Raw genomic sequence first — 20,866 nt, 5'->3', positions numbered from 1 at the left:
AGCTTCTAGGAAAGGCTGTTGGTTGCAACTGATTCATTTCCAGAAATACTTGGGGACAGAAGGACTTGACTTTATTTTTCACTCTGCTTTGCACAGAAGGGGCTAGTGGCTACTTTGATAAATTACAGAGCCCTCTGTGCAAAGATGTGATCTACATTATCCCTAGTGAATAGCACAGCAACTGTGAGATAGTTCTTGTCATTAGCCCCACTTTGAGGATGAGTAAACAAAGGCTGGGAATGGCTGGCTGACTCTCTCAGTGTCACAGAGCCTTGTGAGAGTTGGAACTTTAATTCGGATCTGTTTGACCCCCAAACCGAGTAGTGTATTGAGAAGGGACAATATGGCGGATAAAAGCATTGGCCTCCCCACTGGAGCAGATGCTTCAGGGATGCCTTTGACGTGGGGCCACCAGAGTTTGTTGGGCGTGGAGGGGATAGCCCTCTACTTCCTTGCATGGCAGCTCTGAGGAGGCAGTAGGAACTTGGTTGGTATATAATAAACTACATTGATAAGTTTTCTGCTCTAGACCTGGAATGGTGAAGAAAGATTCTTCGGGTGTTTCAAATTAAAGAACTTGCAGAAGTTATTGAGGCTAAGCCTGCATTCCCTGTGTCTGCACGGGAGTGGGAGTCAGGCCCCAGGCAGGAAACAGCAACTCGTGGGAGCCCATCTTCAGGAAGAACCGAACTCTGCAATGCATGGCTAGAAGGGATAGAAAAGATGGGAAAAGGGGAGGGATGATGACCACCACTCAGAGGCCAAATGGTGACTCACGACAGATGGCAGAAAATACGGGCTTTTGAGAAGGATAGAAATAGCTTCAACAAAGCCACGTGAACCAAAGGGCGCCAAGAGAAGTAGGTCAGAGGTGAAAGCAGAATATCAGGGGCCTGAAGCCTGAGGCCTGGAAGAGACAGGCGCAGAGAAGAACTACAGTCAACGCAGAATGACTGGAGACTCTGCAATCCAGGCACCAGATTCTTAATATCTGCCTCATTTCTGTGGGCACCCCTAAACTCTTCACCCAGCAAGAAGACTGATCGAGCTTTATTTCTGTTGTTTATTTTACAAAAGCAATAGGCACATATTTTTATTCTGAAGATATAAAATGTAAATGTTAAATATCTTCTTTGTAGATCGCACAGAAAAATCTAAAACAGAATCTTTAGCCACCATCTGTCCTTTGATCTTCATAGACTTTGGGTTGAAGAATAGAGAGGGAATATTCGTAGAAAGAATAAATAATAAATAACTTTTACATTGTGTTTTAAAATATGTAAAGTGCTTATACACATATTATACATTCTTCATGACACCCTAGGTTGGTGAACTTCATGGATAAACACCCAGATTTTGACGCTACGAGGGCAGGAGACTTGGATTTTAACTTGTTTTCTATGAATTTATATTTTGCTTTTTTCTTAATTAGTAGAGTTGATTTTGGAAAATCCCAGCCGAGTCTTGGCCAGGAGTTAGAAAGGACTCCTTCTGGTGAAGTAGTCAAGTCCTGACATTGCAAGGGGGACATACCCGCATCCGGTTCCTGCCCCTGTCACTTGCTAGCGCACTGTGCCCTCGGGCAGATAGCTTCACCTCTCCGAGTCTGTAAATGAACAGTAATACCTGCCTCAGAGAGGTGTTACGAGCATCAGATGCAGTGGTAGAGCTAAAAGCATTGGACAAAATGTCAAGCCAGTAGCAAGTACTCAATATAGTAAACGGTTATTGTTATTGTCGTTGTTACTAGGTTTTTTCTCCTTAGAGGCCAGTTGCAGGGGCAGCTGAGGATTCTGCCTGAGATATTTTCTGAGAATCAGGGAGAGGAGGCAGAGTAAGGACAACAAAAGCTGAGGGCCAGCTGGCGGGAGAGGGGACCTTCTCCTTCATAGTACGTACGTGCCTTTCTCTTCCCGATTTCTTTGCTCCCTGCTCCATACCTGGCCTTCCGTACCAGACTTCGATGACCCTGGTTCCTACCTAATCCTCAAGGTTTCACACTGATTTCCTCTTTGGAAATCTCCAATCAAAGTATTAAAGTGAGTCGTTAGCAAAAACCAATATGTGGGTTATTTCGTAGACCATTTTTTCCAGCTTCAGAAGCTGAGTATTGATGGATGTTTACACAAACCCCCCACCTCTCTCTCCCCCTCACCCCCCAAAAAATGGCAGACCAGGGACCGCCCCCCATACCTGAGTCTCCTGTGTGTCTGTCGGCTCCTGGCATAGCATCTCACACCTAGAAGGTGCTCATTGCTGGGTGGGAGGAAAGAGCCAAAAGAACTCATCAGCCTGTACCAGAGCCCCTCTGATGGGAGCTCATAGAGTTTAAGTTGAGAGGTAGCTATAAACTGGTACAGGAAACCAGTCAGTTGCAGGGCGTGGATTTCTGGTGTTCCCATCAGGTTTGCTGGGGCTTGGCTGTCGTCCGCTACCCTCCCTCTCCCCAAACACACACACACACACACACACGCGCGCACGCGCGCGCGCGCGCGCGCGTGCACGCACACATGTTCTGTTCCACAGGTGGAGTGGTAACTTAAATTTAGAGAAATGTTACCCTGGAAGCACTGAGATCAAAATGAGCATATCAGAGCCCTGTCTTGTTTTGTTGTTGTTGTTCATTAGTTTGTTTCTGTTTTTTACATCTTCTATGTTGCCAAAGAAGTGACAGTTTTAGCTGGTGTGGTCTTTCCCATGTCCCTTTGTATTTTTCTGTTTGTGAGATACTTAACGTCCAGAGGAGGAGGGATTATTGGCAGCCACTGTGACCTGTAAGTGGTTTTCTTCACTGTTAATACTGTCCAGGGAACGCGCAGAATGGAAGCCGGAAGTGCCTGGGTGACAGAGCAGTGTCGCGGTGTCGGTGGCTGCTCTTCGGATCACAGCAGGCTGTCTGTTCTTCCCCTTCCTCCCCCACGTCCCCCACATGGCCTCCTACCTCAGCCATGAGCGCATTCTTCGAATATCACATTCTGGGACATTCTTGCACCCCACACCAGGCTGCCCAAGGGGCTTTCGGAAATGAATGAAAGCTTTCTTAACTAATGATATTCTTGACCATCTGTCCAGCTGGTCACTGAGAACATAAGGCAGATGCTGCTCTCTTTTGAAAATTTTATCCTGGTCCTTGTAAAAATTATCAGTGTAAAGATTTCCTGTGTATTGAATCTGAAAGAGGACGTCTGCTGATACATTTTCATTGTAGATTTTTTTTTTAAAGTATGATTACTGTGATGCGTGGGTCCAAGAAATGACTTTTTTTTTTTTAAAGTCCTGGGCTAGTGTGTACGAGTTTATATTCATGCTCTGCCACTTTGGATTTCTCAGTGTTTAAAAAAGTAGGTGTCTTTATCCCTCTGTTTTTAACATTTAAAGCTAACAGAAATATGGGAATTTACGTGGGGGAGGAGGGGTCTCACCACAACATAAAAGTCCTAAAATTAGAAAACTGGGCAAATGTTTGCTCCTGCACCGTTTTTATTAAGCTACAGGAATGTATCTTGAGGAAAAGGCTGGCGGAGTCAGCTGGGTGGAAGCTCAGGGCGGCCTTGTGGCTGGCTGGGGCGGTATTTCTGAGGGGAAGCAGTGGGCGTGTGTGCGTGTGCGCACGTGCCGATGTCCATGCTCGTGCATGTCCTCTGTGGCAGCTCTTTCAGACGGCTGTTGAGAAACCTCCCCAACAGTGACAAGGCCTGGTATGAATCCCCCAGGAACTGAGGGACAAAGGAGGTGACAGAGGATGAGATGTAGGCATGTGAGCTGGAGTTTGGGGCAGAAAGATGCCACATTCCACCAGTATCTGTTGTGGGAAGTTTGACAGGTCTCAGAAAAGACCTCACTGGGCTGCAAGGAAGCCAACCGGGGCAGACACTGCCGAGTGGTCAGCATGCGGGGAGGAGTTTGCCCTCTGGAGAGAGAAGGGGGCATTCCTTCTTCCCAATGATTGTTAAATGATGACTCCCTCAACCAAAATGCAGCGGGGGGAAGTCATTTGTGTGTGTGCAAGGCTCAGGCAAGTTCAAATAAAGATAATGATACGCTAAAGCATGAAGAAGTTGCCTAAAGTAGGTGCCCTCCCCTTGCAAGGGGCTCATTTGAAGGCATTTGCCCACTCTGTATTGAGGCTTTAAAATTTGTTCATCATCATACAGCTGCCATCTTTATTTTAAGGATTAATTTACCATGAATCCAATCTGGGCTTTGCTAAGCCGAGACCAGTTTTATTTCAGTTCCTAGGCGTTCATTGCAGAGATGCTGTGCAGTTTCTCTGCTTGGTTTTGTGGATGCTGCCCTCAGTTTTGATGCTTACTTTTTTATCCCTCTGGAGTATGTTCTACGTGATTCTGATTATCTTCATCAGTGAACTGAAAAAATAAGCTCACGTCCAAAGGGGAGAAACATTTTCATAATGGAAAAACAAGATTATAATAGAGTAAAATACCGTTGTCTCTACGCCTCCAAGTTAAAGTACGTTTGACCCTTGCACAACACGAGTGTGAAGTGCGTGGATCCACTGCTATTCAGCTTTTTTCCCCAGTAAATACCTGCACTGGTTTTGGTCTGCATTTGGGAGTCCAAAGATGCAGAGAACCGACTGTATGCCTCGTTCTGTGCCATTTTATTAAGGGACTTGAGCATCTGCGGATTTTGGTGTTCGTGAGGGGTCCTGGAACCAATTCCCCCACAGATACTGAGGGATAACTCAAGCTTTGGGGGAAGTCAAAAATCATAAGTGGATTTTAGACTGTGTAGGGGTTGGTGCCCCAAACTCCCATGTCATTCAAGGGCCAACTGTTCTTATTTAGGTAAAATATTTAAACGGTTCTTTCACCAGGCATTTATTGTAATGTGTATTTGTGCAATGCGTTCAATAAATCCTTGTGAAGGCTTTGCTAAGTGCCAAATACTGAAGTCAGTATCAGAAGTACAGTGGTGAGCAAGACAGGCATTGTCCCCGCTTTGCCTCCTTGCATTCGAGAGAGCAGGGTGGGTCACCAGCAGCAATCCTGCAGCCAGCTGAGAAAATTTGGCCGGGGTTCTCATTCCTGTCTCATCTGCTCAAACCAGCATGGTCTGATCTGTAAATGCTGCCTCAGTATGTGTCACCCGTGGTTCGGTCAGTATGCGAAGGATATAAGCTTTATGAAGTTGGACTAAGTGAACTTGCTTGAATGGGTCATTCAAGACATCTGCCTACCTTAGCACAGAAACAAAGCTAGCCCTTTGTGCATTCAAAAAAAAAAAAAAAAAAAAAAAGGCTGTTGTCCCTATTCTCAGAGAACTGAGGTGTCTGGCTCATTGTTAGTTTAGTATTTAAAAAACAAACAACCAGCCAAACAACCAAACAAACAACTCCAGTGTGCTCTTTCTGCGCTGTAGGGCTTCTGCTACAGAAGCCACCCCTGTTCCTTTCACAGCGTCACACCTCTAGACACACCCCATGAACGTCATTTCTTAGTCCGGTTTTTTCCAGTGGAGATAAAGGCAGCCACTCTGTAGTAGAACCTTGTCGAAAGACGAGGCCTCGACATCTTGCCTCTGCCGGATGCCAGCATTTAGAAGTTGCCATAATCGGGGTGAAACTTTTTTTTCTAATGTCACGTCGAAGCCGAAAGAAATCACCTACCGATTATATATGATTATTCAAGCAACTTACAAAGCCTGATTTCTCTGAACGTTCCCGTCTTTGGGCGTTTCCATTGTTCTTTGGCACATTTTTCGGAGCATAAGGCAGGAGGTTAAGAAGTTCTCACAGTCTGACCCGTCAAATTGTGAAATTCGTTAGCAGTCCCTTCAATATTTGGTTACAGCAGGAAGGTGGAGAGGTTAAATAGGAACTGAACAAAATTAGGGTTAGCGGGTAATATTTTTTATTAATAGCTCAAATGTATGGAGTGCTTACCATATACTACAGAATGTTCTTAGAATTTTTAAATAGTAATGAGGATACAAAAATGACACATACTGAGTGCCAGTTGTGCATCTGGCCCCATGAAGTATTTACACATTTAACCTTCAAGACAAAAGTATGAGATAGGTGGTATTATTTGTTATTGTTTTTTAAAACGAGAGAACATTTGAAAGCAATGAAGTAATGTGTCTTCAGGTTCAACTTGGAAGTGACAGGCTCAGATTCAAGTCCACATTTTTCTCACTGGAAAGCGGATAGAACAAGCTCTTGGTAGATGTCTTTTTACCGAGCAGATCTTGTTTTCATTCTCTTATACATTTAAGAACTGGCCCAGTTAGTCTGAGAAGTGTTTGGGCAGAGAGACCCTTGTCCTAGCAGCCTTGTCCACCTCGTGGTTTCGAGCGCCTCTTTGTGAGTTGGCTTTGAGTTAGTGGCGATGCCAGACCTTCCCTCTGAGAAAGGTGTTCTTGAGATGCCTTCCGAACCTTAATTGAACACCTACTATGTGCAAAGCCTGTGCGTGCTCAGGTGTATGAGCACGAATTAAACAGTCCGCAGGGAATTATAGACAGTGCGCAGGTTGAAAAAACTGTTGTGACAGTTGTCAAACATGGCACCAAAACTTTTTGACACTTTTCCCTTTGAGAGATGAGGTCTGTGTCTTCTCGCATCTGAACGGGCCTGTGACGACTTGGACCAATAGGACACGTGGAAATGACACTTCATGACTTCCAGGGTTTCAAAGGCTAGGTCGGAAAAGGCCACTGTAACTTTCGCCAGTCTTTCTGGGACCCTTGCTCTGGGGGAGGCCAGCTGTAATGTCAGAGATGGCTGTGCTGGAGGGGCCACAGGTTGGCACTCTGCTGGACAGCTCCAGTAGGCCTCCCAGCCAACAGCTACTGTCAGGTGCTGCCTTGCCATGAGCCATGTTGGGTGGCCAGCCCTGTGGAACCTTCCAATGATGTAGCGCCAACAGACTTGTGATGACAACCTTGGGAAACCCTGAGAGAGCCCTTCCCAAATTCCAGACTCTCTCCAGTAAAATGGTTGTTTCAAGCCACTGAATCTTGGTGGCTACTAAAACTACAGGAATCACCTATGCATCCAAAACCTTCAAGCTCTGAAACCAAGTATTGCGTGGTTTAATGTGTGTGTTTGTTTGTTTACTAACTTTTGGAAAAGATCAAAGCTTATAACCTGAATATATTCAAGTGTTAACAGTGATCACTTTATTTAGAGATGACATAAATTGTAAATGATATAGCTCATGCAGAACTTTCTATATTCATTAAAAAATTACCAGTACTTACTGTAATTACCGTATGATCTTTATCCCTCGATTTATCCTTCCTTTTCTGTTCACCAAAACCAGATAAAATAAGATTAAGATTGACCTTTATGCATTACCTGAAGTATAAATTTTAAATATTTGAAAACTTTAAGTGTGGGGGGAAATTCAGTCTCACATTTTATTTATCATCACAAAGAGAATTAGCTGCCTAATCTTGGCCGATGAGTATGCTTATTTTGCAGAATAATCATGATAATACAGAAAACTCCGCTTTTTCAGGAATTTAATGCTATCGACCACACACCCTCACTCCAATTACTTTTATGTTCTGGGACATTATAATTTAATAGCATATAGAAATTGTTACCAAGTTTTATTGTAAATACCACTTATACTGCCTCCCTCCGCTGGCTTTGCTGTCTCCAGCACTTCTCTGAGAATCTGTGTGACAGATTTGCAAACTCTTGGCCATTTTAATAACTGGGCTCAAGTCACGTCCCTGAGCCGTGGAGGAAATCGAGCCCTTTCTAAGAGCCTTGAACCTCTTTTTCTCTGTTCCTTCTCTTCTTTTTCCCTCTCATTCTCTTCTCTTTCTCTCCCCCCACCCCCTCTCCCATACACATACTCCCCATAAAATCTTATCCTGAATGAGCCACTGGGGTTGTGATATTTATTGATTGCCTTGATTACTCTCCTGAATCCCTCTCTCTGCTTCCAATCTAGGGAGAATATTTCAGTAAATGTTCACATTGGAGAAAAAGCATGCCAAAATGTATCATTCAGGAATTCATATTGAACATTATTGTTGCAGTTGCTCACATAAGTGATGCTGGCCCTAACCCACTTACATAAAAGATCGGAAGTCTTTGAGATTAAAAATAGCCTGTGTGGCATAAAATCTCCTTCATTCTATGTCTGAATAATTGGCACAAAAAGATTTGTGGTTCATCTCTCGACACTGATCTAAAGATATTAGGTTCAAAGTGATACGAATCAAGACTTAAATTGGATAGGCTCTCCCAGCAAGGAGGTGGCAGCTAGTAGGATGCAGGAACCTGGGGACAGTGCTGGCGCTCCTGCCCAAGGCCTGGCCATTCGAGACCAGGCTATGGCTTTCTGCAGCAGCGTTCGACATCCTCCCCACTCCGGTTGCCTTTATGGAAATAGAGCCGGTATTCATTTGACACCCTTTATTATTTTGTAATTATTCATTCGTAAATCCCCAAACTTTGGATTAGTTATCTTCAGCAATATGATTTTTTTTTCCTGCTCCTATTTTTTGTGAATGTTCTTGTTTTCTGAACTAAGGTAGAACGCCTTCCTCTTAGGTTAACTCCTGGGGCACATCTGTCCACGTACATGTCAAATTGGGCAAGCCACTGACCTGTGTGGCCCGAGAGGTTTCTCTTTTCGAGAGAATTCTGTAAGTGTCAGGTGATATTTCCTGAAACCTCTGTTATGGATAGCAAGCAAAGAGGTGGCAGACATTATTCGGGGAACCGGCACATTTGGGGAGCTGCCCTTTATTGGATATTCTCTCTGCTACTTAATAGTTTACTTTCAAAGCAAGTTCAAAGGGATAGCCCCACTTCTGCTGTTGGAAAATCAAGGCTCAAAGTAGTTACCAGTCCTGTCCAGTAACAAAGCTGTGATTCAAACTCAGGTCTGTCTGCTGCTCGAATCCGCACCCTTTGCACATTCCGATTATAACACATCCTCAGGCTTGGAAAGCGAAGGTCTAACCTGGAATGTTTCGTACATCTGATTTGCTAGTTTTCACCCATCCTTTTTCATCTGCCTCATGCAAGAGGCACAAGGGTGTGTCCCTAGGCACTGTGTAAACCAGTTATTGCCAACAGTGGGCACCGCGAGGCCCGACTGTTTAAGCTCTTACAAACAGGGAAGACCTGGAGAAAATCCTTCTGTAAAGTTACGATGTCCTTCACTGATTGAGCAGCTTCTTCGTGCCAGGAGCTGAGCTCTAGGAGGCTTCCTCGTGGAGCCTACCGTCTGGTGGAGGTGCCAGGAGTGTGGCGGTGAGGTGACTGGGCACAGGAAAGCCCTTGCTATGCCTAGAACAATCTGACACTGATTCCGTGATCTGTAGCTTTGGATTTTCACACGTTGGATAAGTTTTTAAATAGGGAGTAAAACTTAACAACTCGTGTATAGGCTAAGAGGGACTTTTAAGGCCAGACATTTCGAAAATCTTTGAAGGGCCCAAATCCTCACAGCAAATCCGTTAGCTTTGTGAGGCTAATGGTTTGGGAAGGCTAGCGGACTGGACTGAGTTTAACCCAGGAGGTCCTGAAGGTGGTAAATCCACAGGCATTGATTTTGAAAAGTTACAGCTCTGTGAGTGAAAGGCTGTTCCTGATTTCTAAAGGCGGGAGGAATCAGCTGCATCTTATATGAGAAATAGCATCATCAATAGAGCCAGTTGATATGTGCAGTAATTATATTTCTTTTCCTTCTGCTTCAGTAAATACTGGCAATGTGTATCAGGAAACAAAAGTTACAAAGAGAGATGGGATTCTACCTCGATGGAATTTTACGAGAGGAAGTAAAAGCAGACCATGATTTCAAACACAACTGAATGTTTAAGGTCAACTTGATGTGCACCTTCACGTCTCTACATGTACCCTTCACAAAGTGGCTTTTGCAAGCAAGTCTACTTTGCTTCCCTATGAGGTCTTGGCATTAATAAATGGAAGAGTTGCCTTCATGGATAGACATCCTACCCCATGGTACCTTTACATGTCAGTGCAAGGTAAAGACAACCTCAGTCCAGGTCGATGTGGTGGTTGGGAAAACGTGATCTCTGTGATTGAAACATTTGGTATTTGGGTGAAAGAATTTTTAGTTCCAGGAGGTGTGGGAAGTTTGAAGTCACTGGAACCATCCAGCAGTTTGAAAAGAGATCTGAGAACACCTTCTGGTGATTAGGAGGGAGCTTTAAGAAATAAAACCTGAAAAGGCCCCCTTTAAATTTAGGGCCTAGCTGTTCTGTTGTTTTTGGTAAGATGGGGAGGGTCAAAGGTCACGAGGAAGAGGAAGGGACGGGCCACCTGAGCTGGTCAGTCCGCGAGAACGTGAGATACTGGCTCCCAGAGAACTGGGCCACAGCAGGGTCGCAAGGGCTCAGGTTTTGTTTCTTATTGATCTGCCAACAACCAGAGGCCCAGGCTTGATGGTGGTCCTCTACCTCTCCCTGAGGAATCGGAAAGACAGACTAGTGCTTGATGTGTGGAAAAGCAAAAAAGCACCTCTAGCCCAACTATATAAACAAAAGAAACATTTATAGCTCCATAAAAGCCCATGATAAAGCACTTTTATATGCCACCCAATTTGGTAAACTTTGGATAAGATCGTGTTCCACTTACATTTCGTCTTATATAATGTCTTCCTCATCAGAACACAAAGGGCTTATAATGTGTTTCTCACATTTCCTCTGGCATGAGTGTTCTATCAGAATGCTAAGACATCTCACTTATGAAACAGGTTATTTCTCCCTCGATTCAGTCATTCCTGTAGGTGGTTACTTTATAAGATGCATTTACCGCTCCTGGAATACCTCTCCAAAGATCAGATTCTTCAAAGAATCAAATCAAAGGGGATTATTTGAAATTTAAAAAGCAGAAACCCATTTCTGTGATTAAATATGGATTATAATCAAGTTGCTGAAATACAGAGTTTGCTTCTGATTTTCTCCCTAAGAAATGGAGTTCGCCCAGTAGCTCTAAGGAGGGAGAAGACAGGGGCACGGGCTGTGTGTGCCTCGACACTTCATGACACACATTCTTAAATAATCTCTTCAGCATGCCCCATGTGTCTTATTCCACCGTATGCACCCATAGCATCTGTTTGCGTATTAAACGTTTTAGAGAGCACCAAACATCACTTCATAGTGCTGCTGAGGGCTATATAGTACTACTTAGGCTAAAAGAAAGAGAACTTGCAATCTTTTTTCTTTTTAGGAAAAAGAAGCAAACAAACAAACAAAGTAGAGGTAAAGAGGACATTTCAATTTCTAGTATTCCAGAAGGATCGGTTGCTGTCAATTATAGTATCTCAGCCATGTGCTGGAAGACACTGACTCCATGATGTTTACCAATATGGAGACCACGTATGCTTTAAAGGAGCTTAAAGAATAACTGTAAGGACCCCGATGTAGAGTGTGAAAGGGAATATGGATCCCTGTGAGAAATAGGTTAGGAAATCCGTGAGGCTATCCCGAACGTGAATCGGCTTCAGGCAAGAAGTGGCGGAAGTGCTGACAGCACCCCACAGTTAGTACGCGGGCGGAAGTCGGGGAGCCTCCCCTTCCACGGACACTGGCAGGTTTTGATTTTCCAGATAGGATGGCGTGGCTTGGGTCATTTGTCCTCCTCCATTCCTCCCTAGGAAGGATGCATCTATTTGTTTTTTGAATATTGACCATTTATGACAGTCCTGTTAGACTCTTACGGTTCATTCTATCTCTGTCTCTCTCTTCCAAGTGTTTGAGTTCACACCTGGCTGCCTCTTTGCTACATAGCCCAATAATATTTAAAAAACAAACAAAGGGAAAAAAGAAAGGAGAGAAAAAGGAAGGCCCTGGCTTCCAGCTCACCTGAGTAGTTCTGGCTTTGCTCCTTAGCAGCCGGGTCTTCGGCAGCTTCTTCAATCACTATGCCTGTTTCTTCGTCTAGACGGGGGATAAAAATACTTGAACACTTCGTGCTGTGAGGATCTGATTAAATACTGTACATAAAATGCTTACTGGCACATAGCAAATATTTAATGAATGGTAGTTATTACAGTTATGTTAAAAATATTAAGGTGAATGTTTCAGTGACTCACTGGTAAACCACAGAAATACTTCATCTCCTGGAACTCAGTTATTCGGCAACCTTGGCTGCTGATCGTGACTGAAAACAAGTAAATATTGTACAATTAAGGAAGTAAGCAGAAAAGCCTCCAAACAGCCAAAATAGACATTCAAAATCTGTGCCCTTAGAACAGTGTGCTTTTCCTCATTGGGATGCTTTTCTGCTTCTCATTCAGTTCTTTACTCAGTCGGTCCTATGTATTTGTATTTTACATGTGATTTTTAATAACTGTGACAGCTGATTTCTAAGCTTATAGCAGATTAGATATAGCAAATTAGAAGGGAGAAGGACCAACAGAGGCAGCTACATGGTGGGAGAAATAAGTAATAACTCAATAGCAAGTAGAAGGAAAACTCATTGAAAGCAGACAGTAGAGTCTAAGAACACAGAGCCATTTAGTGGGAGACGCTGGTTCTTAAACCTTAGCCTGTGTCAAACTCACCTGGATGGCTGTTAAAACACAGGTCACTTGACCCCACCCCCAGAGCATCTGATTCAGTAGGTCTGGGGAGGATTCTGAGTGTTCGTCATTCCAAGTTTCCAGGTGATGCATCTCTTCCTGGCCCTGGGACCACACCGGTGTAGAGACAGTACACCACCAAAGACTACGTTGCCTAATTTTCATGATCCAGAGATGAAGAAAGAGGTTTAATTTTGTTCACTATTCTCTGTTGAAGAAGGAAAAGGGGGCTTGTGCTCCATTTTAGAAAGATATTGTATTCAAAATAATTAATAGGAAAAAAAAAAAAACCCAAGTGTTTTGATGTATAAACAGGGGATTTTCAGCTATGAGAAGAGGAAGCTGTCCACGGTGTACTGCCCGAGTCTGCTGGGTAGCCAAAGCTGCCGGTGCTGTTACCATGGGCGTGGGAGGTATCTCTTCCCACCTGTGACAAGGCTGTGTATGATTTTTTGGAGATATTTGTGTTTGTGTGATTGCTGTGTTTCCTCCTCCTTTTCTTAGTGATTTTCTAGACAAAAAGACTTCACAAACAGATGTTTTTTTTTTTTTTTTCCCCCTGCCATACCAACTGTTTGATTCAGCTTAGCTCTCATAAATAGTTGAGTTTGTTTCAGTAACAATGTCAAAACACTGGGCTCTGTGGCAGTCGCATATACAGGCACCATATTGTCACTCTCTTCCCAGTTCCTTTTTGACAGTTCGTAGTAATTTCTGCCAACACCAAAGAAAGTCTAAGAAACAGGTTGTGGATGAAGGTGACTGCCTTTCTGGTGAAGACCGTTGGCATTCTGAACATCAGATTAAAATTTTTTTCATGAAATATGAGGAAGCTATATCTAGAGTGGCACAAATTATAACTGGGCAAGATTGTATTTTAGTAACTGGGTAATACACTGGGTCTCGTTATGTGATTTGAATTGACATATTGGAGCTCTTGCATCACAGAAAACTGATCGTTGCTTTGATTATAGATGTCCTTCAGAATTCTCTCATACCAGACCTTCCAAGAACAGCATTTTGTTTCTTGTTCATCTCAGAGGTGTTATGTGCTGTCTTCCTTCTATGTCAGAGGCAGTATGTTCTTTAACTGGAGAGAGAATGCAGTCTTCCATGTCATAGTTAGGGGATTATTTTCATTAGGCAGATCGCTCTCTATGATAAATCTCGGTGCATTGAACTGTTTAACTTACTTAGAGACGGTGTTTTCTTTTGAGTCTAATTCTAGTAAAAAATGATGACTGTTCCCAGGGTGTTCACTGAAAAATGAAATATGGCTCTCGGGTTTGGTGCTAGTGACTGAAGGAGTAGGAAAAAAAAGGAGGAGACGAATGCAGCTTTGAAAATTCATCTCTGCAGGTGGGTGCCACGTAGAAATCCGCATCAGATGCGCGTGCCTTTTTGTCACTACTGCTGATGTGAAATCTGAGCCATTGTATTCCTTGATGATAACTTGGAATGAAAATAAAGATTTCTTGGACCTCGGTTGCTTATCCTCCTTGCCTGTTTAGCTGAGCAGATTATTCTCTGCTGATATCATTGAATTGCAGCTACAACCAGGACCCTTTGGCTGAAATCCAGTGGCACATGTAGTTAGATTTCTATTTACATGTGATCACGCTCATCATTGCATTAATACTGTAATTAGGAATAGGTCATACCTCTTCTACGTGATGATACAAAATATTTAGTACCTGTGTTTAAATAGATTCTAGGATATTTAGGAACATCAGAATATCGTAACAGTGATATTTTAGGTAGGCAGTGGCTATTCAAATGCTGTTTTATAACATTAATGAAAGATCTGACACTCTCTGGAAGAGAAATCCATAAAATAAGCAAGACTTTAATTTTCCTTTTAATTTAGTGTCTGGCTTTGAAATGGCTTTCTATGCATTTACTGTGACTGGCCGTGTTAGCACTGATCTAATGCCCTGTTTAAAGAAATCTTTATAATGTTTTCTAGGATCTGTGTTACTGAGCTATGTGGGAGTAGGGTATTCGGGTTAAATCAAGAGAAGTCAGTCCATCTTGGTTTACAGCTTTTCCTTTGATTTCAGGCTTGTGCTAACGATGCCTGTGGCTTCTGATGACTTTACTGTCCCTTTTCTTTGATGCCCTTGCAGATCCCAGCTAAACTCTTCTAGACCTTTATTAACATAAATAAAAATTGATATGACTTCAAACGGCACATATATCAAAAATTAAGGAATTTTTGAGTTCTAAGTATTGTAACTTTTTGTTGGAGAAAAACATTTTGACCCACGTTTTAAATGCCTCTCACATTTCTCTTTGAAAAAGATTCCTATTTGATTTCGCTATTGCAACGTCATAGAAACCCTGACAATTTCTACAAAACGAGCAAATCTTTTTATTTTTTCCTATCTCTCAATCTGGTCTTTAACTCTCATGGACACACCTCATATCACGAAGGTCAGTTTTCACCCCAGCCTCTTTTTTAAGGGTTGACCCCCTTCAGTCAGGAATAGACTAATACAAATTTATAAAATTTGACCTTCGTCAGACTATCTTTTGGTTCAGACATGGTAATCTCTTTATTGAACATTCATCCATTTCTTTATATATTTATTTATCCTTTTTTAAAAAATTAATAAAGATGTACTTTATTTTCTTAACAATCAGACAATGAGAATGTCAGAGCATTGCTTTTCATCTCTGACCTCAATCCCTAGTCAGCAAACGTTCCTAAGTACATTCTTTAGGAACTATGTGTTGTCAGATTTTTAAAAACTCTTCCATCCGTAAGTATGCCTTACAATAGAGGAAAGTGGTGTCCTTGATGGAGAGGAACACCCTCTCCGCCACCAGTCATTTCTTCAGGAAGCATTTGCCGGATCCCTGCATTATTCCTGTGGCTGTATTTATTGACAATCTGCTATGTTCCTGTGACTGACTGTGTGAGGGATATTACAGCCACTAAGAAAGATGTTCCTCTTTCCTTCATTAAGCTTAAAGTTGCCCTAACGCTCTTGATTTTATAATGATATCTATTTCTTTGTAGGATCCAACAACTTTTAGAAAAAGTTAAGAAATGAACATAAACCTCAAGTAGGAGTTGTTCTGGAAAGCACTGAACTCCGATTCTGCTCTACGTTTAGAATTTCTAGGCAATGAGTGAAATCACAATGAAAAAAGATAATCTTGACCCGAATCGTAGTGAGATAGCACATGCAGAAAAACCGATGATGTGACCAGCGTTTTATGTACAGCATGCGGCCTTCTCCAGAAAAGACGTATCCTCAGGCTCTCTTACCATTTCTCTCATACTTATTCTCATTTTTTCCATTTCTCTTTTCTAACTGTGCTTGGATTTTTTTAAATTAGGTCAATCATGTGAAGATCTATATTTAACCCCAAAGGAATCATTCAGAAGAACTAGGTATTTAAGTGAAAACATTCATTGTAGTGCTATCTAAAGCAGGAAAAAAAAAATTAAACAAACAAAATGCTCTCAATCTAAGCAAAGTAATAGCAAAACGAAAATAATAAGAATAACAAAACTAACATGGCGATGAACACTCTCTTGAAATATGGAAACGTGAAATAAGTGAGACTGGTATAAGTACTATAAACATGTATATTAACAATAATGCCATAGATTCATGTATAAAATCTTCCATTTCCTTTCGAATATCCATTCATTCACCAAAATCAAGCAGGATTAATGAATGAATGTTAAGTTCTTTTTCTTAGCAAAGTAACTTAAATGAGTAATTTTAAAAATACTGTGAACTTGAAGGGCTTCCTCCAAAAACAAAGACACTGTTGGAGGGAAAACAAAATTCTATTTTACTTTGTAGAAGAATCAGACTTTTTTCCTTTCCTGGTCCATTATATGTTGATATTTAATTTTAAAAGGGTGTGGTACCTAATTTCTCAGGCAAATAATATAAAACTTCTCCAGAAATCCACATTCTGGTTTTTAAGAAAGACACTTTTATAAAAAGAAAATTAGAGTCACTCCACGTTTATTTGGAAGTTAGGCTCCCATCAGCCCTAACCACCTGGAACCTGGAAGTGAGTTAAAAAAATAAACAAACAGACAAACATTACCAAAAAAAAAAAAAAAAAAAAAGGGAAAAAACCTCTGAGAGAGTTGTGGGGGGGTGTTGGGAGCTGCCCTAAGGTGCTCAGCAAGCTGGCCATGTATAAAGTAAGAGAACAGACTAGAAGCAGAGTGAAAGCAAGAAATGCAGAGAGTAGGGAAAAAAGCAAGCGGCATAGAAAGCAGACTTAGAGACCTGGGAGGCGTGGCAATCCGGGGTCATTTAATGCAGCATCGAAGGGCTTTACTGAGTCCAGCACCTCCCCAAACCCCAAGAGAATTGAATAGCAGTCTGTGACTAATAATATTCATAATGATGGTCTTATAATAAACCATGGAGAAGATGGTATTTTCTCTTCAGGAATATGTGACTATAAGTATGTAAGTATGTATATAAATCTTTACAGAAAGATTTCCATAAAAATAGCTTTTACTTGAATGTCTCTAAAACTTTAGTATCTGAATAATTCAACTATGTGGAATACTGTATTTTTCTTAAAACCAGATAAAGACTTATCTTAGCCATCACCTTAGCACATTCTTTTGCTGACCAAGAGGCTGTTTCCTAGATTTATTCTGTTTTCATGACAATAAATTGACTGATTTTGCTCTCTTCCTATGGTTTCATTACAAAAAAAAAAAAAAAAAAGCTCCTGGCAAATAGTCCTTGAAGTCTGTATTAATTGTTTGGGGCAAATTTTGTTTTTGGATGCCCAGGATATGGTTAATAATGTTTTGTTTTTTTTTAAGAGAACTTTTTAGTTAAACTTTATTAACAAATAAAGCAGAGTTTCACCATCTCATTCTCTGATATTCAAAAATTAAATAGCTTCTGTGTGACATAAAAGTGCCAATGCCTCTAAAGTTGAGAAGGCAAGTCAGAGTGGTTTTACTGTATTATTAGCAAAGTAACTTAAATTAGTAATTTAAAACAATACTGTAAACTCGAAGGGCTTCCACCTTCAAGGACTGGGTTTAAATCCTAGCTCTGTTACTTACTAGCCTTATAAAGCTGCACGAGTTACTAAACCTGTCTGGTCCCCAGTTTCTACGTTGAAAAATAAAATAGGACTGTTGCAACAGCCCGTTTAAAGTGCTTAGTTTAGTGCCTGTACGCAGTAAGCACTCAAGAATTATAAGCTGTTATTATTACTCACTGGTTTGTTTTTATGGCTGAAGATGATTGACTCTTTTCTTAATGACTCAAGGAGAAGATGGAAAAAAACAAAAAAAAAAACCTAACGTTAGCTGACGCCGCACTGTGTGCCAGGCCTCGGTATGTGTGCCTTTAAGAATTTACGTCTTACGTCCTTAGAAAGTACTTGGGAAACTGAGATTATTTCCGATCACGAACACCAGATCACTTGCTAACGCGAAGGTCCTATGTGGCAGGAACCACGTGGCTTGGAGGCTATGTACACACGTACAGTAGGTGCCCCGGTGATTTCCAGCGTGTTCTGTACGAACTTCCAGGGAGCGTCTTGTTCACCCTTTCTTCTCCGTCGGTGACCCCTGCTCCCCGTCCTTACTTCTAAGGCCACGTGCCCCTGTTGCTGCAGCTGATTCTTAATCTCTTTTTCTTCCTTCTCTTCCTTCCACGCACTTTTCTTTCTCTGTTATTTTCTTGACACCAGCTCTTTACTTTTGAGTAAAAAAGTTGGTCTTTCGTAGACCTGATAGCCCGCCAGTGTATTTCTTTCCTTCCCGCCCTCCCCTCCCCTCCCCCGCAACAAACTGACCCTTTATTAGGTGACAGGTGTAAGTCCTCGGCTGTGAGTCTGTCCCCGGTATAGAGCGCTGCCTGGCCCCTGGTGGGCATTCAGTAGGGACTTGATGACAGAAATCATGACATGTAATTCTAGACCCTTGGCTTTTTGCAGTCATGTTTACATGTGGCTGAGTGCTCAGAGGTTATGCTTTTACCTCCAAAGAATATGTATTTCTAAGCTCCTTTTGAACCTGGGGTTTCCCCAAAATACTGAAGGATCTAGAAAGCTAGATTCAGGATAAGCAAGATATAAGTATAGCTGTGATTTACATCTTGTCATTCAGATAGCTGATTAGTTACAGTAACCCAACAACCTCTTTAAAAAGAATAAAAAAAGAAAACAAACAAAAGCAATAAAACTGTCCCCAAGGAGCTATCTAAATAAGGGACAAAAAATTCTCTCTGCTCTGGGATCTTTTCCTCAGGTTAGTATTGGTGGTTTATCAAATATATTAAGTCTGCTTAAACTAATTAATGTCATCTTAATATACCTATAGAATTGCAATAAACAGCAGAGAAATAGAGTTTTTGATGATCTGATTGGGAACATGTCACCCCTGTTACTTTAAAGCACTTAATTTTAACAAATAAATGAGATATTTGGAGTTGGGGAATAGTGTTGATAATAATAAATTCTTGAGTGAGAAGGGGCTTTATTAGGCCATGTGGTCTGACCTAAATAATATGGGGATTCCTTCTACAGAATCCCTGACAGATGGTCATACACTTGTGTTTTGAATACTCTTTAGTGTCAGGAAATTGTTATTTCAAGAGGCAGTATATTTCATCGTTGGACACTTCTAAAAGTTAAAAAGTAACCTTTTTATACATTAAGACAACATTTCTATTCTACTAACTTCCATCAAGTGATCCTAGAATATTTATTAAATATTCCAGAGTTGTATTTTAGCATAAGGTGGCTAAAAACTATCAAGTGTTTGACATTTGTTGAACAGCAAGTGGACGTTCCTTACTGTTTGGTGCGTGAAAGACACTTAGAGTTCTGAGGTGGTCTCTGCCTGTGGGGAGCTCACAGATGAATGAGGAGACAAGATCGATACACTGTAAATTAGCTGACAAGTAATGATCAGAGAACTCAAGTTTTCCCTATACTGTCAGGTATGGAAGTCTTAAAGGAGGAACTTAGGCGGTAGAGAATAAGCCTTAAAACATGAGTATGACTTTGCCAGACGGCAAAGGTGTGAAAACAGGAGGGGGCATAGGGTTTTAGGCAAATAATGAAGAGACCACCATCCCAGTAGACACAGAGGAGATAGTAAACGAAATGAACTTAAGAAAGAAATGGAGGAACTTGAAAACTCTGAAGAAGTCATTATTTTAATCAATCACATCTTCCGTTACTGTTTTTCAAATCAAAAGTAATACATGCCTGTAATAAAAATGTAAACGGTACAGAAATGTCTTAATTAAAAAGTGAAAAAACTTACTTTTTCATTTCCCTCACTATTCTTTAAACCTAACTACAGCTTTAACCGCTTGATGTATATTCTAGGAGTCACCGAACTATGACCCATGAGACAAAGTGGGCCTACCACCTGTTTTGGTATAGTCCATGGGCTAAGAATGATTTTTAAGTGGTATTTAAGTGGCTGAAAAGAATTCAGAAGAATAAATCATGTTTCACAAGATGTGAAAATTGTATGAAATTCAAATTTTAGTGTCAATAAGTAAAGTTTTGAGTTTTGTCAATAAAAATTTTGTGGACATTCATTTTCTCTCGTAACAATATCGACATAAGAGGCTCAGTTTTGCCTTTCAGCCACCAAAGCCTTCAATATTTACCAAATGGCCCTTTACAGAAAAGGTTTACTGGCCCTGATGTATTCATTCAAAAAACTTGTATAGATATACACTCACATGCAGGCGTATGGTGTTGTGTTTTGTTTATAAAAGTGGGCTTGTATGAATCACGTTATGGCAAAGTTCTTTAGATCCGACACAGTTAAATAAGAGCCACTGTTGGTTGTGAGGGTGAATAAGTGTCTTGAAGGCAGATGGCCCAGAGGGGAAAACCGAGGATCAGCGAACATGACCCCTGCGGAGAGTCAGGTGTAAAGTGATGTGCTTCCGGCCTGGGCCACCTGAATCATAGGGACTGGGAGCCAGGTGTGAGGCTTACTAACGGGATAGTCCAGGGGGCATGGCGATCACTGAAGGCGGTCACGGGTGCCCCCTCGTTTCCAGGTCTGGGCTGTGGAAGGCAGGAAGAATATTGGGAGGGACTGTTTGGGGAGGCAAGAGTCAGACGTGCTGAATTTGAAGGATCTGTCCAACTCCAATCGGGAGTACGAGCCATCCATGTCGATGATTCAAATCGTGTCCGAAGAATGCGTGACCCCTCACCAGTGCGTCTGCATCTCGAATGATTGATTCAGTAAAACACAGCTTTCCCATTTTGAATGGAGGAAAGTTCTGTCTGTCTGCTGTTGGTGATATGCAACTCATAAGTGACAGCCGTTAGTTTAATGCTGGATA

General features: G+C 41.7%; 2 protein-coding genes across 2 annotated transcripts in view; both read left to right on the top strand.

Annotated features, from left to right (window-relative positions):
* Positions 1-20,866, top strand: part of MAML3 (mastermind like transcriptional coactivator 3) — a 368,902-nt gene that overhangs the window by 67,667 nt on the left and 280,369 nt on the right. The window lies entirely within an intron of this gene.
* LOC112474299 (40S ribosomal protein S29-like) lies at positions 4,412-5,160 on the top strand. Its single transcript, XM_025042423.1, has 2 exons — positions 4,412-4,470; positions 4,989-5,160. Exons 1-2 carry the CDS (start codon positions 4,412-4,414, stop codon positions 5,158-5,160), a joined length of 231 nt encoding a protein of 76 aa, XP_024898191.1.

Source organism: Pteropus alecto, unplaced genomic scaffold (assembly GCF_000325575.1).
Source record: "Pteropus alecto unplaced genomic scaffold, ASM32557v1 scaffold50, whole genome shotgun sequence".
Lineage (NCBI taxonomy): Eukaryota > Metazoa > Chordata > Mammalia > Chiroptera > Pteropodidae > Pteropus > Pteropus alecto.
This window is presented reverse-complemented; position numbering and strand designations above follow the sequence as displayed.

What these genes read in the sequence shown, in the direction of transcription:
- LOC112474299 (XM_025042423.1), top strand. Translation starts at nt 4,412, where the DNA reads ATGGAAAAACAAGATTATAATAGAGTAAAATACCGTTGTCTCTACGCC. An exon ending in CTCTACGCCTCCAAGTTAAA is followed by an intron (nt 4,471 to 4,988) that starts GTACGTTTGACC and finishes TCGAGAGAGCAG; the next exon opens with GGTGGGTCACCAGCAGCAAT.